This window comes from Dendropsophus ebraccatus, chromosome 9 (genome assembly GCF_027789765.1).
Source record: "Dendropsophus ebraccatus isolate aDenEbr1 chromosome 9, aDenEbr1.pat, whole genome shotgun sequence".
In the NCBI taxonomy this organism is placed as follows: Eukaryota; Metazoa; Chordata; class Amphibia; order Anura; family Hylidae; genus Dendropsophus; species Dendropsophus ebraccatus.
This window is the reverse complement of record NC_091462.1, coordinates 14572285-14590426: the sequence shown is the minus strand read 5'-3', so window position 1 is coordinate 14590426 and position 18142 is coordinate 14572285. Positions and strand designations below refer to the sequence as shown.

At 44.2% G+C, this 18142-nt stretch overlaps 1 protein-coding gene across 1 annotated transcript in view; it reads left to right on the top strand.

The window, feature by feature from the left end:
- DARS1 (aspartyl-tRNA synthetase 1) overlaps positions 1-18142 on the top strand; it is a 74129-nt gene that overhangs the window by 33752 nt on the left and 22235 nt on the right. Inside the window, exons 6-9 of the mRNA XM_069982651.1 lie at positions 2133-2235; positions 13258-13360; positions 13677-13757; positions 16417-16476. Coding sequence (XP_069838752.1) covers positions 2133-2235; positions 13258-13360; positions 13677-13757; positions 16417-16476 — 347 coding nt within the window. The remainder of the gene's footprint in view (positions 1-2132; positions 2236-13257; positions 13361-13676; positions 13758-16416; positions 16477-18142) is intronic.

The following is an 18142-nucleotide window of genomic DNA, read 5'->3' as shown; positions in this document are numbered from 1 at the left end:
TGACAAGTTAGAAATAGGACAAAGGCCAAAGGTCGTTCTCCCGATCAGTGGTGTCTATGAGGGAGTGAGCGGCTGAGTATAAATGTGAGGTTCTCAGTAAGATGACGTCTCCCCCGTCGTTCGGCCACCCGGTCTGGGCTCTGCAGGCGTGGCACACATTTCCCAAATGTCATGTTATTTTAGGCGTACAAAGTAAACATTCCTGCACTATAGCGGGCCCAGGACCCATTGTCACAGAAAAGGCTATATGCCATTAGTGATTGTCAGCCCCGCTGAGTGACTGCAGACAAACACGGGCACACCAAGGAAATGGTGCCGCTCCTCTGACGTTGCTCCACATGCCACGCACTATTTTATTTTTTCACATTATTTATCTTTTTTGAGTTTTGGGGTTTTTTTTGCTTTTATGAAGCTTTTTTATGTGTCATTTTAGGCACTTTTTGTTTTTTTTTCTCAAATGAACAAAATAGCCACTTTAGGCCTAAAAATTCACTCCAAAAACTATGTACACTAAAGCGAAGTTCACCACTTTGCCGCAGTCTACAGAGCAGTGCATTGTGGGCGATGAGATGAGAGGTACACAGTTAACCTATTGGGTCACATGTCTGTCATAGGGGGTGGAGTTAAAGTGTACCTGTCACTTGTAAAAACTTTAAACATGTACAAGAGCAGGGATGGGGAATCCTTGACCCTTAAGCTGTTGCAGAACTACAGTTCCCATCATGGCTGTCTAGCCAATAGAAATTAATTCCTCCATACACAGTGTGGATACTTGCCCTACTAGTATCACATAGTGTACAGCAGTATTCTCTCTGTTGATGCTGAATTACTGCCACTGTGGAATCCATCAATAGACAGAGACACACAGAAACTTTGTAATTGGGTTTATTAGCCGAAAAATGTATTTTTATCATGAAAAAGCAGTTTGAAGCTCTCCCCTCTGTTTTCATGGTTCTTTATGGAGAGGGGAGGGGTGGAGGGAGATGAGGCACCAAAACAGGACAACAAAGAGTTCATTTTCAGCTATATCACCGGGCTATCTCCTCTGAAGTCAGCACTGACCTCTGAATATGGCTTTCACTCAGGTCCTGCTGTGTAATCCTTTGTTCTCTTCTCTCTGCTGGCGACTAATCTCCCTCCTCCTCCCCCCCCACCCTCCTCCATAGGTTACTCAGGGCTCGACTGTAAAAGAGTCGAGATTTCCTGATAATGAGCAGTGAATGACAGAGAGAGGAGGGGGGGGGGGAGTCTTTTTGAATTCACATAATGGCATATTTGCCTAATAAACCCAATTACAAGGTTTCTTAAAATCGCCTGAACTATTGATTTCTGCAAAAAAAAAAAAAAAAAGGCAGTGACACAATAAATAAATAGTGTGTATATATATATATATATATATATATATATATATATATATATATATATATATATATATATATATATATATATATATATATGGGTCACATAAAACCTGAGTAAGACCGCGACTTTGAATCATCATCAGCATAACCTAACTCTTAAAGGGGAATGTAGGGCATACAAAAATAGGGGGAATAGGCATAATGAAATATATTATATATATATAATATATTTCATTATGCCTATTCCCCCTATTTTTGTATGCCCTACATTCCCCTTTAAGAGTTAGGTTATGCTGATGATGATTCAAAGTCGCGGTCTTACTCAGGTTGTATGTGACCCATAGGAAAGCCTCCCCCCTTCTCCATAGGAGTCAGTGTAATGTAACTTTCCATTAGCTGCTATTTAGCCCTGACTATGACCCTGAATACAGAACAAAAAAAAAGTAAAAAAAAAAAAAAAAAAAAATACCGCTGCCAATGTTGGTAGTCGCTGCATCTCAACTGCATTGAGTTTGTATATTTACAGCGGGGATCCCCAACTTTAGCTGTTGCCAAACTACAACTCCCAGCACGCCCAGACAGCCGATCTGGGCATGCTGGGAATTGTAGTTTTGCAATTACTGAAGGGCAACAAGTTTGGAATCCCTGTCTCGCACAATTCCATGGTCTGATATATTGTTCCCTAATTCTTTCTATGTCTCTATATGGCGGCATTTTTTATACTTTTTATATTCAAGTGTCCAATGCACCTGTATTCTGCTCCCCTCCCAGGAAAGCAGTGTTTTCTGGTCCTACGTCAGCAGCAGTTCAACGTCCAGGCCCTGATAGCTGTGGGAGACCGCGCGAGCAAGCAGATGGTTAAGTTTGCTGCCAAGTAAGTAAGCAATTCTATCCTGTTGTCACAGTAAACAATGGTGAGAACCCCCCGTCCGGCAGGGCTGGGACCATTTTCACACATTCACATCAATGCTCCGTTTGTTTAAGAAGAAGTAGAAGTTTGGGGGGGGGGGGGGGTGCACTTGTTTAAGATCGCCGCTTCACCGTCTTGTTGAATACATTAGACTCACAATGGATTCCAGACCTGAAATTCATTGGGAGCCGATGAAGCGGCAGCCTATCCAGCAACCGGCCACATTGCCTTTACACACAACACAAAGGAGCTGGCTGTGGCTTCAGGGAGGACACAGGGGGTTGTATATGCAGAAAAGTAAAGTTTTCTGAAACTTTATGGAGAAGACTGTAAAATACTTAAAGGGATGTTCCAACAATTTTTTTTTTACATTTGTTTAATAATGTTACAAGTATATAATAGAAGTCTGTTAAAGAAACTATAATTTAAAGAAAAATCCTATTTTTAAAATGAGGAGTGACATGCCTCTCTGCTGCCACAGATGGCTGTATCAAGAACTGCAGGACTATACAAGCGGTGTCCTGCCACAGTCCGATACTGTAACGATACTGAGTTACAAGTTAAGTTTTAATAAAGTTATAAGTATATAATATATAATATAAAAACTTTTTTTTTTATGAGAGGGGTGTTGTGGCCTCTAATGCCACCAATGGCTGTGTCAAGAACTGCAGGACTATACAAGCGATTTCTTGCCACAATTATTGTTAGCATATCTTTAGAGATACTGAGCCGCCTCTGATGTCTAGATAATATATATTAGTGTTAGAATTGACATTACATCGGGAAGCTGTCTGTGTCAGTTGCGCTTTAGCCGATTCACAGGTTGCCATGACTGCAGCGCTACTGACACAGACAGCTTCCCTAGATGTAGGGTCTATTCGAACACTAACATATATTATATAGACATCAGAGAAGGCTCAGTACTTGTAACTGTGTCAAGAACAGAGTTTGAGCAGCCCTGTAGTTCCTGACACGGCTATTGGTGGCCGCAGAGAGACCGCGCCACCCCTTACCGCTGCCACTCAATATAAAAATGTGTAAAAAAAATAAATAAAAGTTATGTAACTTGTTTAATGAAATGGAAGGGATTTTATTTTCCGGAATCTTCCTTTAAGCATGTTCTTTATGTGCGCCCAGCTACCAGCTATGTACATTAGTTTACAGAGATTCAGCTCACTGTCACCACAGAGGGGATTATGTCTTTTCACTTTGTATTTTTTCTTTCAGCGTTCCACCAATACTCACCGGGTACTTCCACTCACCCCAGCCACTGTCAGACCACAAACCACATGTAGAGCGCACTCTCGGTTTCCTTATAGAGGTCTTGTCATGTTCTGACTTGTCTCTTTATAGTAAATGCTTTCACTCTCTGTGAAATAACAATTCTGGAGAACCTTGTATTGTGATGCTCCTCTGTTACCCCTCCTGGAAATGTAAGAATAAATGAATTATCCAGCATTACTAGGACAGTTGCATAAGACCCCAGCTTTGAGTCCGGTCATTCGGCATTTGATTACCGGTGGCTGAAGAAGTTTGATGCAGCACTAGGGAGTCCTGGAAAACATGGATACAGCCATAGGCTATGTTTGCACAATGTATATTTTCGTAAAACCACGGCTGTCGTTGCACATTGCAACAACGGCCAAGATTATTCCGAAAATATACGTTACCTTGCAGTCTATGGGATCCCGGGAGGAGTGTATATACATAGTATACGCTCTGGGCATGATCCCTAGCGGCGCCGCAAACAATGGAGCGAGGGGCTCCGGACGCTCGCTCTATAGTGTGCTGTGGGGAGTTCTGATGCGAACTCTGCGGCCCTAAAGATCATCCGGCCGGTACTGCAGATGATCTCTTCAGATATGTAGTCTGCATATAACCTTAGGGTATGTGCACACTCCGGAATGGCGACAGATAACACATGTTCATTCTTTGGACGGATGACGGAATCCGCCCGCGCATAGAATGGAGTCTGTGACACAGGCGGAGATGCACGTGTCCGCCACAGTCCGCCATCGGATGGGAGCTGCGGAATATGCAACGGGTTATCCGTCACCATTCCGCGGTGTGCACGTACCCTTAGGCCATAGACTATATCCATGTTTTCCCGGACTCCCTAGGACGGCATCCAACTTCTTCAGCCACCGGTAATCAAATGCTGAATGACCGGACTTGAGCTGTTCCATTTGTGCTAATCTGTAATCCTAGTGCTGTGTAGCCGCTTTCTCTGAGCCGTACAGAGGGCTATAACCACCCCTCACCTTTCATTGGGATGTTCTCTCCTCCTGGAGGTGTACGCCTAAATTAATAACTGCATTACAGCACGTGCACACAGTCATAGTAACCCAACTTCAGTGGAAGCTTTGGCACATGGCCACGCTGAGAAGATGTCACATGTCACTCCTTTTCTGCGCGGTTCCCTCCGCCTATTTAAATCAGTGATAGCGAGAATTTGACAGAAATTAGCACGGTTTTGCAAAAATCTACAGGGTTATGGGCATATACATGTCCTTAGAGTTCCTCTTGTCAAAGGAAAATATTTACGCGTTAGCTCCACCCATTACCTGTTAGCCCTACCCCTTACCTGTTAACCGTACTCATTACCTGTTAGTCCCACCCCTTACTGGTTAGCCCCACCCCCTTATGGGCCATCTCGGTGGCCTTTATGAATGTAAAAAACAAACATAGCCATCTGAACCTATGCAGTCTAAGGAAGGGAGATCTTCCCGAAACTCGTTATTGCTACTTTTATGTATCCTACCGGTTTTATCTTTAATAAACCGCCTGTTGTTTTTAGTACCGCCCCTTGGTGGAGATATATATGGCAGCTCCAGGATTCTTTTTTTATGCCTCATTCTCCCTGGACCTCTTTGTCAGTGACACAGTCTAAGGGCCCTATTACACGGGACGGTTATCGTGCGCAAAATCGTTATATCATTCGAAATTAAATGATAATCGTTCTGTGTAATTGCAGGCAACGATCGAAAAATCTTTCCTAGGTCGTTGATTTAAATCTAAACCTAAAATTATCGCTAATTGTTCGCTAATCGTTTGCTGTAATTCCACATTCGTTTGCTCAAGTTCCGCATTTTTTTACTAATCGTTCAGTGTAATTGCAGATTGTCTATTGCTTTGCTGGGATCAGAAGGAATAAACGATCATAGTAACGATCGGAACTGACGTCCATCGTTCTGTGTAATATGGTGAACGATTTCAGGTTAACGATAAACAATCTCTTTTGCGATAGTTTATCGTTAATCGTTAAAAATCGCTCCGTGTAACAGGACCACCCTGACTGCGTGCGGTGACCCCCCCCCCCCACCCCCATCAGCATCTTATGACATGAGGGAAGATGGCGCCCAGCATTCAGCCCCTTATAGATTTCAAGGAGGAATAACAGAGGAACTGCAGAGATAAACAGAAATAAAGGGGACAATACTCAACTTTATTTATCGGTCTTAGCACCCCGCACCCCCCTCCCCCGGCCCAGACTCCTGACTACTCACATTACACATATTAGAAGTTTTATACAATGATAGGTAACCTATAAATACCTTTTCTTACAACCTAACATTATGCCGTCCCCCTGTTATTCCTCCTGGAAGTCTATGGCTACATTGAGGATATGAAATCTTTAACCATATTGAGTACACAAATCCCGGGGCTGGAGCTGTGGTCGGGGGATTCCCAGCTGCTTACGCCCTGTACATCTAACCACACGTCAGTTACATAAATTACCCGAAAAAATCATTTTCATTTTCTGCTTCTGCAACTGTAAAGGCAGAATAAGTGTCCGTCTGATTATAGTGAGAACCACAGGGAGCCGGACCAGGCGGGGAATTCCTTCTCATGGCTGCACCAGGGCTGCAGAGTTCACGGACTTTCTCTTTTATCAATAAGTCTTTATAATTTGTCGGATTAAAAGTATTCTGGATTATAGGACGGCTATGTGAAAGTATATAACTCACTGTTAGGGTATGTTCACACAAATTGGTTACATTAAGGATTTTCCATTTTCAGTAGCCTCAGAGGGTCGTCCAGAAATAGCGCCACTCCTGTCCTTAGTTTTAAAGTGATTTTGCAGCTTAGTTCATTAAAGTGAATGGAGCTGAATTGTTATACTACTTACAACCTAGGGACAGGGGTGGCACTGTTTGCAAGAAACTCACTTTGAGCAGGAAGGTACACAGTCCATCCTTTCTCAGCTTCTATCTCCTGCACATAGAACATACTTAGTCCTGCCCTTACTTCCTGTGTTTTGTCCTGATCTAGCTGTTACTAGAGACAGAATTCCCCTGACAACAGGCAGTGGACAGCAGATTGTAGAGAAGTGAGATACTAGTGGCCATTACTTAAGAGCTATTTTTCTAGCAAAAGGAGTCATTTCTGGTAAATGAAGTGATTTGACCCCTTTAAAGCTGGAGATCCTTCAGTAGCAGAAAATAAGAGCGGTAAAGGGGTTCCACCATAATTTCTTGCTGCCATCTCTGGGACCACCATCATAGATGGCCGTCCCTATATTGAGGCCAGTGCAGCTAGTGGTTGCTTTGCATTAGGGGAGCCCTGTTCTCCCAGTGGGTGGAGGTCTTAGACATGGCGGTTACTGTTTTATATACTATAAATGCTTGAGAATGGAGAGTTCTTCTTTGCTCATTCCATTCCTGGATTAGTTTTCTGCAGGATCAAAGAGATTTTGCAGCCTTTTTACTGAAGCCCATGCACAAGCATCATCCTTCTAGACTTAGATTTGATTGACAGCTCTGGAGGCCATAGTGCTGCCCAAGGCATGCTTGGTGACTGACCACTTCATTATAATGACAGTGTCCTGAGGGGCCCGGGGCGGCCCAAGGTTTGTTCCTTAATGAGCCGTCCGGGGGGTCTCCCCTCTCCCTCATATGTTACTCATTAGTATATTGTGCAGTGTGAATTGTATCTGCTGGTAATCAGTCATGTAAGACCCTCACAGTGACCTGACAGGATGTCCCACCATACCTATACTTTCTCATAGAAGATTATATGGATCACCCCATTGCCAGACACATTGGACACACGTCAAAAGATTTGATCGGTTGGGGCCTTAGGGCCCTTTTACACAAGACGATTATCGTGCAAAAAATCGTTATATCGTTCAAATTTAAACGATAATCGTTCTGTGTAATTGCAGGCAACGACTGGAAAATCGTTCACATGTCGTTGATCGTTGATTTAGATCTGAACCTAATATTATCGCTTATTGTTCGCTGTAATTCCACATTCGTTCGCATTTATTCACTAATCGCTCAGTGTAATTGCACATTGTTCATTGTTTTGCTGGGATCATAAGGAATAAACGATCGTAGTAACGATCGTAACTAATGGCCATCGTTCTGTGTAATATGGGGAACGATTTCAGGTTAACGATAAACAATCTCGTTTGCGATCGTTAATCGTTAAAAATCGCTCCATGTAATAGGACCCTAAGAGTATAGAAACCATCTCCTGCAGCAATATGGAGAATGCAGTGAGGGAAGAGCCTAGCTGTGCCCTTCTCCTGGACCTGTCTAAGAATTGTTGGGGGTCTGACTGTGACTGATCCAAACTTTTGACATGTCAAAGTTTTTTTTTAAGTGACAGACGCATTAATGACATCTACTTAGACCAGGCATGGGGAAACCTGCTGCCCTCCAGCTGTGACAACACTACAACTCCCATCATGCCTGGACAGCCAAAGCTTTATTTGTAGTCACTTAACCTTTCCAAAATTGGATAATAATGTGAAACAAACAAAAGTTCAGTTTTAGGGACCTGGATCGATGCTGCCGGCCGCAGCTCCTCCATGATGATGTATAGTCCCAGTTGTGTCACATTGTATCCCCCCCTCCGTGATTCACCCCCTGCACAGTAAACAAGTGCGTTGCTGCTTTTACATTGTTTTGCCGTCATTGTCTTGTTTTCTTCCATTTCCTCCGTTTTATATATATTTAGTCCGGGAAGGAGGAAGAGCCAGTAATAGATGTTTAGTCTCCCGGCGCTGCTCCAGATCTAATGGAGGCGAGAGAGTGACTGATTCACCAAAACAATCCGCCATGTCTGTCTTCATGTCCACCAGTGACATCACAGGGTTAATGGTGAAGAGGGGGGGGGGGTGTAATAAATAGCTATCCCATATACCCCTCACGTTACACTATTTTGTTACATATTAATACATTGTACACAGCTAGTCCTGCTCTCAGCTGAGAAGTAATACAATTGTATCCAGTGTAGGCAATGCTCTGTGAGCTCTACAGCCTGGACCCCAGACTGATACATTGTACATAGCTAGTCCTGCTCTCAGCTGTACCCAGTGTAGACAATGCTCTGTGAGCTCTACAGCCTGGACCCCAGACTGATACATTGTACATAGCTAGTCCTACTCTCAGCTGTACCCAGTGTAGACAATGCTCTGTGAGCTCTACAGCCTGGACCCCAGACTGATACATTGTACATAGCTAGTCCTGCTCTCAGCTGTATCCAGTGTAGACAATGCTCTGTGAGCTCTACAGCCTGGACCCCAGACTGATACATTGTACATAGCTAGTCCTACTCTCAGCTGTACCCAGTGTAGACAATGCTCTGTGAGCTCTACAGCCTGGACTCCAGACATATACATTGTACATAGCTAGTCCTGCTCTCAGCTGTACCCAGTGTAGACAATGCTCTGTGAGCTCTACAGCCTGGACCCCAGACTGATACATTGTACATAGCTAGTCCTGCTCTCAGCTGTACCCAGTGTAGACAATGCTCTGTGAGCTCTACAGCCTGGACTCCAGACATATACATTGTACATAGCTAGTCCTGCTCCCAGCTGTACCCAGTGTAGACAATGCTCTGTGAGCTCTACAGCCTGGACCCCAGACTGATACATTGTACATAGCGAGTCCTGCTCTCAGCTGTATCCAGTGTAGACAATGCTCTGTGAGCTCTACAGCCTGGACTCCAGCCTGATACATTGTACATAGCTAGTCCTGCTCCCAGCTGTATCCAGTGTAGACAATGCTCTGTGAGCTCTACAGCCTGGACTCCAGACTGATACATTGTAGCTTACAAGCAGAGAGATTTGTGCACATTATGTTCTCAATGGTGAAGGCAGCATCAGCCGCTGTCAGACACCTGTGCATGTGGTTTATGTTTATCAGGTATGATGCGTCCCGTCTTACCCGACCCTCCATCCATCCTCAGACATATCTGCTGTTGGGAGAGTCAGGCCATACACAGTGGATGGTTGATCAGTATATGGCACCTATACATGAGACAGGTGACTTCCCAGTGTAGCTGCGGCTGCTAGTATAAGGTGGCACACGGCGTCCCGGCAAACTAACGATGCTGATGGGGATCTCCACGTTCTGTTTCTCCAAATCCCTTTAATGTGGCTTCTGATGACGTTTTCGCTGTTACTTAGAAGTTACAGTCTGCACCTGTGGATGATGGCTGTCCTGTCACTTGCTGCAAGGCTGTGATTGGCTGAGCGGCCTGTCACTTCAGAGACGGACTTTAGCAGTGGCTGCAGGGAGAATCTGTCTGTCTATCTATCCGTCTGTCTACAGCCCTTGCTACACGACTGCCATGGCATGTGTCACTTCATCTTCTCTATCTTCTCACTACCTCAGCCCCTTATAGTAAATTGGCACTTATTATTTATTGGTCCTTCTAGTCTGGCCTTTATAGGCAATGCATCTACAGGGAAAAAGTAGGTCAGAAGGAGGAGAGCTTGCTCTGTGCTGCCACCTATTGATCTGCAGGGATACCACCTCCAGTAGTTGGCAGGTTACTAGGTTTCCCCATTCACTGAGGTTATCACTGAAGGACCCTGTTCTTTCACCCTTTAGAGGGGTTATCCAACACTTTTGCACTTTCCTGCAAAAACAGCACCACCTCTGTCCTCAGGTTGTGTGTGGTATTACGCTTCACCTCCATTCACTTCAATGGAACTGAGCTGCAAAACTCCACACTGAATGGGAGAGGTGCCCTTTTTGCAAGAAAGCGGCCATGTTTTTGTAATCCTGGATAACCCCTTTAAACATCTGGTTTCAGAAGCCAAACAAGAGCCTACTAGTGACTCCCCCCAGTATGGCTGATCCGTCACGTATATTGTCACCATCTTCCAGACAGCCATTAATTCTCTGACTAATGATCCTCCTGACACTGTACATGACAATGGGGCCAGTGAAAGCCTAGGGTCCGCTCCCTCCCCGGGGGCTAGAACCCCCGGCAGGCAATGCATTCATCCCTCCATTGACTGACGTGGTCCTATCCCTGGGCGCGGAGTGGGCTCTGCCCTCCTGTGTGCCCCCCTAGGTGGCTCAGCTCTGGGCCGGATCTCAGAATGGCTCCTTTATGTTCAGGACAGCGGGGCGGATGACGGCGGCCGCTTTGATCAGGGGATGGATGGCCGTATCTTCAGTCTTAGCAATTAGCCTGACAAGGTTTTAGTGGCCGTGTTAATTTCCTGCAATAACAAGGCTGTGTTCCGCTTAATGCATGGAGGACGGCCGCGGCCCTGCAGGCACCAGCAGACCACTCATATGGAAATGGAGGCTTTGTAGTATTAGTAGTAGTTGTTGTGCTGCGCTCCTTGTCCTTGTCAATCATATGCAGATTGTCCATGTAATTCAGGTGTGCGGTGAGATTGGAATTGCCATAGGTAGCCACGGTGGACTGGCCCGAGGTGACGGCTCTTATTGGATTGCAGGGATGGGGAACCTTCGGCCCTCCAGTTGTTGCAAAACTACAATTCCCATCACTTTGGCTGTCCAGGCATGATGGGAATTGTAGTTTTGCAACAGCTGTAGGGCCGTAGGTTTCCCATCCCGGCCTTAGTACAGTGTTTTTCATTTTCTGTGACTCTCCAGCACAATTACAATTCCCATCATGCCTGGACAGCCAAAGCGAAGGTTCCCCCATCTTTATAATGTCCTGTCATCTCCTCAATCCATGAAGATTTTCAGACCAGCGGGATCCTATACTGGTAACAGTGACGCATCTGCCAGGCCTCAGATCCATTGTGAGACAATATAAAGAGTTGGGAATATTAGTCAGAGATTTCCGGTGTTCTCCAGTCATTCCAGAACCACAACTCCCATCATACCCTGAGCAGTGTGTCCAGCTCCCATCATGCTTGGAGCAGTGATCCTCAATCTGTGGCTCACCAGCTGTTGAAGAACTACAATTCCCATCATTTGGGGAGCAATGTGCACCAACTTATACTTCCCAGCTGTTGCAAAACTACAACTCCCATCATGCTTTAGCAGTATTTCCTGATCAGTGGTTCTCCACCTGTTGTAGCATTACATCCCCTATCATGCCCCAAACTATGGCTCTCCAGCTGTTGCAGAATACAACTCCCATCATGCCCTAAGCAGGGTCCCCCCCCCCCAAGCTATGGCCCCTTCAACTGTTTAAGCCTACAACTCCCATCATTCAGGGTGCTGTAGTCATACAGTGGTCGGAGAACCACATATTGGAGGGACGCTACTTTAGAAAATGTGTATGCACAACTATAAAGAGACCTGCCCCCCCTCTTGGCTGCTGTACACACACTATATTTTGCACCAGACATCACACACTTGCTCCTGGCTATAATATACGGTATATACCCACCTATGCAGTAATGTGCAGTCACCCGCAGCGCCCCGGGTCACTTCAGTCATTGCTCCCATTAGAGGGACTTTTACTTTCCTCCTGGTCAGCTCACTGGTATGAGGGGCGGCCATGGCTGATCCAGGATGTGACCTCCCCTATTAGCCGGCCATCCCTGTTGTTCTCCGCTGTTTGTTTGTTCAGGGTAATGAAGCTGTTTTGGTGCCATCTTTCCTGGATTTGTTTAGACTGACATTTTATATGTCACTTTGATGCCTACAAGCCCAGTATCAGGCCCAGGAGCTGCAGATGCTATTATGGGAGGAAGCCTTGGTATAAAGATCCCACTGGCTGATATATGGTTATTGTCCCCGGTTATCTGCCCGGACCCCATGTCGCCTTACTGTACGCCGGTCACATATTCATAGGTAGCTGTCCGGATAATCGGATCTGGCTGCTCACACACAACAGAGTATTCATCATTGCCAAACAGCATCCTGGAAATATATATTTTTTATTACTTTATATCATTTGTTCTATTTATTTTTTTATTACTATATATATATATATATATATATATATATATATATATATATATATATATATATATATTAGATATATAGATAGATATAAAAAATTTTATTAATATATATTTTTTTATTACTATGTATCATTTGTTTTATTTATTTTGTTTTTACTATATTATTATTACTTTATTATACTATTTTTTTTTTTTTTTTTTTTTAAAAATTGTGGCTCTTCTCCATAAAGAAATGTTGGAAATTATTTAAAACTTTTTTTTTTTTTTGTTAATGATTTTTAAGTCTCCAGTCTCCATAAAGCAGTTGTTTAGATTAGAAAACCCAGTAAAGCGCTGTCTGTTTAGGATCCCCATCATTAGCCCACAACAAAGTAGATACAAAGAGCATCTCTCCCTCTTGAGGGCCCTGTCCTGTATTACACAGACATCCCATTTATGTGAATGGGCACTCTGTAATGCTTCATTTTCCCTGTGGAGGGCGCTGCGGGAAGCAGTTTCCGCACAGATAACAGCCAGTCCCAACATGAGGAATTATAGGGAAAATTCAGGATTAGAAGACCATAGTTGCTTTCTTCCACAAGCAGCGCCACCCCTGTCTTCAGACTGTGCGTGTTTTTACAACTCAGCTCCTTATAGTTAACCAGAATTTAGGTGCAATACCGCACATAATATGAGGATACGGGGTGGCGCTGTTTTTGAAAGAAATCAATTATGGTTTTCTTATTCTGGATAACCCCTTTAAGGGATCCTTTTAACAAAAAGGTTAAGTAGGAGAACCACTTTAAGGGGACACTATAAAAGCATTAATGGGTCAATTGAGAACTGAATATCCGCTTTGTTTTCTTCTTTAGCATCACCAAGGAAAGCATCATAGATGTGGAAGGAATTGTGCGCAAGGTGGATCAGAAGATCGAGAGCTGCACCCAGCAGGATGTGGAGCTTCACATAGAGAGGGTAAGTGACTGCGCTGTCCGAATCCCAGGGTCGCAGCAGCTCAGGGTTTGCTACAGTGTATCAGTGCAAGTGCAATGTGTTTGGGCTGAGTGCAAATGTAGCAAACCCTCAGCTGTGAGAAGAGGCCTCCTGGAGGATTGTGGGGGATTTAGCCCCATACAGCATCTGTACACCATGTTTTGCTGAGTCGCCGCCACGTTTCCTCTCACAGGTCTCAGTCGCGGTGTTGGCAGTTTCGCACCGCGTGTTGTTGTAGCCAGGTGTCTATCACAACAATCTCCACTTCTGCTCTAACTATTTTTATCCTGACTTTCAGATCTACGTGATCAGCGCGGCTGAGCCCCGCCTGCCTCTGCAGCTGGAAGACGCCATGCGGCCTGAGGGCGAAGGGGAAGAGGTGAGGAACCCCGCCACCAAACATACATGGCACAAAGGGACACACTGCCAGTGTACTTAGTGCTGTGCGGGATCGGTTTACTACAGCCGGTACATCTGGATGCTATATACCTGTCATGGGGAACCTGCGTCCCTCTAGCTGCTGCAGAACTACAATTCCCATCATGCCTGGACAGCCGAAGGCTGTCCAGGCATGATGGGAATTGTAGTTTTGCAACAGCTGGAGGGCCACAGGTTCTCCATCCCTGCTATATACCTCTAATGGAAGTACTATGTATGTATAGTGGTATATGAAGAATAGTGCAGCCATGTACTCTACAGGAAAAAAACAGATATACGGACATACACCATCCATGTTCTATCAGATTGTGTGAGAAGTGATAGATAGCAGCAGTCAGGCCCTCCTGACTGGCCCCTGGGGACAAGATCCTCCACGTCAGCCGGGATGGCCGGAAGTCATTATACTACAGAGCTCTATAGTCTCAGCGTCTCCTGTTTACATTCACATCTCCATTAGTTTTTTCCTCTGTGTACGTGAGAAGCTCCTGTGTAAACAGGTCTCTGACACGACAGCTCCCGCTCCTCGGGAGTCACTTATTATTATTATTATTATTCATTATTATTATTCATTATTATTATTCATCATTATTATTATTATTATTATTATTATTATTATTATTATTATTATTATTATTCATTATTATTATTATTATTCATTATTATTATTATTATTATTATTATTATTATTATTCATTATTATTATTCATTATTATTATTATTATTCATTATTATTATTCATTATTATTATTATTCATTATAATAATGGTTATTACTATGATCCGGGATCAGCTGATCAGGCCTTAAGGTGTCATAGTAGTAGTCATCAATCCTCCTATAGAGCAACACTACAATCAGTCTCTTCCCCAACCTGACATGACCCATAGTAGATTGATCTTCCCAACAAATAAAGATTACACTTGAGGCTTAAAGGGGTATTCTTTTCTCAACTAATATAGTTATACTTGTGGGACCAGTCAAGTTAAAGGGGGTACTCCGGCGACATTTATTTTTATCTTTGAAATCAACTGGTGTCAATGTTTTATATAGATTTGTAATTTAGTTCTATTTTAAAATCTCCAGTCTTCCAGTACTTATCAGCTGCTGTATGTCCTGCAGGAAGCGATGTATTCTCTCCAGTCTGACACAGTGCTCTCTGCTGCCACCTCTGTCCATGTCAGGAACTGTCTAGAGCAGTAGCAAATCCCCATAGAAAACCTCTCCTGCTCTGGACAGTTCCTGACATGGACAGAGGTGGCAGCAGGGGGCATACTGGAAAGAAAACACTACTTCCTGCAGGACAGGACATACAGCAGCTGATAAGTAATAGAAGATTAAAGATCTGTAAATAGAAGTAATTTTCAAATCTGTATAACTTTCTGACACCAAACTTGTCTTCTTCTGATTTGCTGCTCTTTCCCTCCCATTGTTTTACATCATGTCTAGTTTACCAACCACCACTCTGCTCTAAAAGCAGTGGACTGTGTATATAGCTATAATGTAGATATACAAAGATATAGGGGGACATTTATTAAGTCTGGTGTTTTTTACGTTGGACTTAAAAATGTCCCCGCATCTCCAGCGATACGGGGATTTATGTAGAGGCGGACTGTCTCTACATAAATCCCGTGCGTTCCGGTGCGCACGGCCGAAAACCTACGCCAGCTGAGGACTGGAGTAGGTTTTCGGCGTATCTTTTGGCAGAACGGATGGTGAATCGCGCGGACTCTGAGTCTGCGCCCTCCGTTCCGCCCCCTTCACACCCCCTCCCCGCCCCCCGGCGTACTCGGCGGAAAGTGCCGATTTGTGAATCGGCCATTTGCGAATAAAATAATGCGCAAATCTGCACTTTCCGCCGAAAAACATCCGTACACCGGATGATACATGTCCCCCATAGTGTGTATATATACTGTATAATGTTAAATATGTAAGTTAGGTTACATATACCAGCCAGACTACTGCTTTTAGAGCAGAGTGTTGGTCTGTAACCTAGACAACAAGCTGTCAACAAAGGGAGGATAAGAGCGGCATATCAGGAGAAGGAGACAAGTTTACTTGATGAATGTTTTTGCAAAAAAAAAAATTAACTTGATGACTCCAACAAGCTTAGAAGGGAATATCCCTTTAATTAAGGGGGTTGTTAAAGATTCCATAAACATGGCCACTTTTTTTCCCACAAACAGCACCATCCTTTTTCTCAGGTTGTGTGCGGTATTGCAGCTAAGTTCCATTGAAGTGAATGAAGCAGAGTTGTAATACCACACGCAACCTGAGGACAATAGTGGCGCTGTCATGTTTATCTAATCCTGGAAAGCCCCTTAAAGAGATGTTCCCTGCGATCTCTAAAGGGACGATCCTGAGAATGAAGTAGATGCTGTGCTGATCTAACGTTGCATTTGATTAATTCAGAAAAGTTTTGCCTCTTGCACTCTTTATGCTCTGGCGACATTCTGCACCGTATAGTGAGCCCCCATATAGTGAGCCCCCCAGCAGGACAGTGCGAGCGGCCGCTGGGAGAATTGACTCCCAATCCCTCTACTGTATTATGTTACTTTGCTTGATGTTTTGTGAGTGTTTTCTTTGTGTTTTTTTTCCTGTTTTAGGAAGGAAGAGCTACTGTAAACCAGGATACTCGGCTGGACAATAGAGTCATTGATTTAAGGGTAAGGATTGAATTCCAGAGCAGCGCTCACCCCTGTGATATCGTAATCCTGAGACAAACACGGCTTTACTACAGGTGCACATGGCGGTACACCACAGAGCGGCTCTATACTGTATACTCATCACATACATGTACGAACTTACAATAAACATGGCTGCCTCCCCATCACAGCTAAAGCACTCCTGATCTATAATTCCCACCTCTCTGTAACCTAATTCACATTACTAAGGTAACCGTACACCGTCAGTAGTGGCCGCCCAAAGATTTGTACAGCCTGCAGCTATTCAGGTACTTTAATATGCCAGACTCCTCTGATGGAGCCTTCTCTCTGTAGCTAAAACAAGATGCCCGATCCGTATCAGAAAACGGTATTCAAAAAACTATAAAACTATAAGATAGAGAGGGAGAGATGGAAGAAGAGAGAGATGGATGGATGGATGGAGAGATGGATGGAGAGATGGATGGGGAGAGAGAGAGAGATGGATGAGGGATATAGAGAGAGAGATGGATGGGGAGAGAGAGGGAGGCATGGATGGATAGAAAGAGAGGTGGATGGAGAGAGAGATGGATAAGGGATGGATGGAAGGACAGAGAGAGATGGATGAGAGATGAAGAGAGAGAGGGTTCGATTAAGATAGATGGAGAGAAAGAATGACAGAGAGATGGATGGAGAGAGACAGGTGAAGAGAGATGGATGGATGGAGAGAGATGGATAGCGCTGACATCCGTATATATATATATATATATATATATATATATATATATATATATATAATTTTTCTGTTGGAATTACCCCGGCAGGAAGTTGTGTAGTCCTTTAAGACGATGCATCATCTTCTGTTGTCTCAGGAGGTGTGGCTGGATCATGTATGTGAGTTCTAGCCCCGCCCCTTTCGTTATGACATCACCTAGGACCAGTCCCTTCAGCCCATATTACCATCTCCCTGTTATATACACATTTATATCATTACTAAGGACATTTAGGGCAGAATGTGTGTACAACATTCTGACATGTGCTGAACAATGCCACGGGAAGAGGAGAAGACGGGGAATGAATGCAGCCGGTGCTGATGATTTACTGACTGCAGAACAATAGTCTGCTGTGTAGTGAAATGTTCTGCTACAGCTCGGGTGGGGCGGTTGATGTGATGAAGAAGAAAGAGAAAGTTCATCTTGTGGTGTTAGTTTATAGCTGTTCAGGGACATGACCCCCGGTATATAACACACAGTCACACTGGAGATGGTGTCCCAGTCATGAGCTTTCCTCTGGTCATCTGGGCATTGTGCAATCTCCTCTCAACAAGCCCATCATTATCTTATAGATTGCAGCTATCATGGTGTAAGCAAGCCTGAGCCATACACCCTGTCCTCTGTATACAGTCATGTAGCATCAGCTCCTCTGTATACAGTCATGTAGCATTGGGTCCTCTGTATACAGTCATGTAGCATTGGGTCCTCTGTATACAGTCATGTAGCATTGGGTCCTCTGTATACAGTCATGTAGCATCAGCTCCTCTGTATACAGTCATGTAGCATCAGCTCCTCTGTATACAGTCATATAGCATCGGGTCCTCTGTATACAGTCATGTAGCATCAGTTCCTCTGTATACAGTCATATAGCATCGGGTCCTCTGTATACAGTCATGTAGCATTGGGTCCTCTGTATA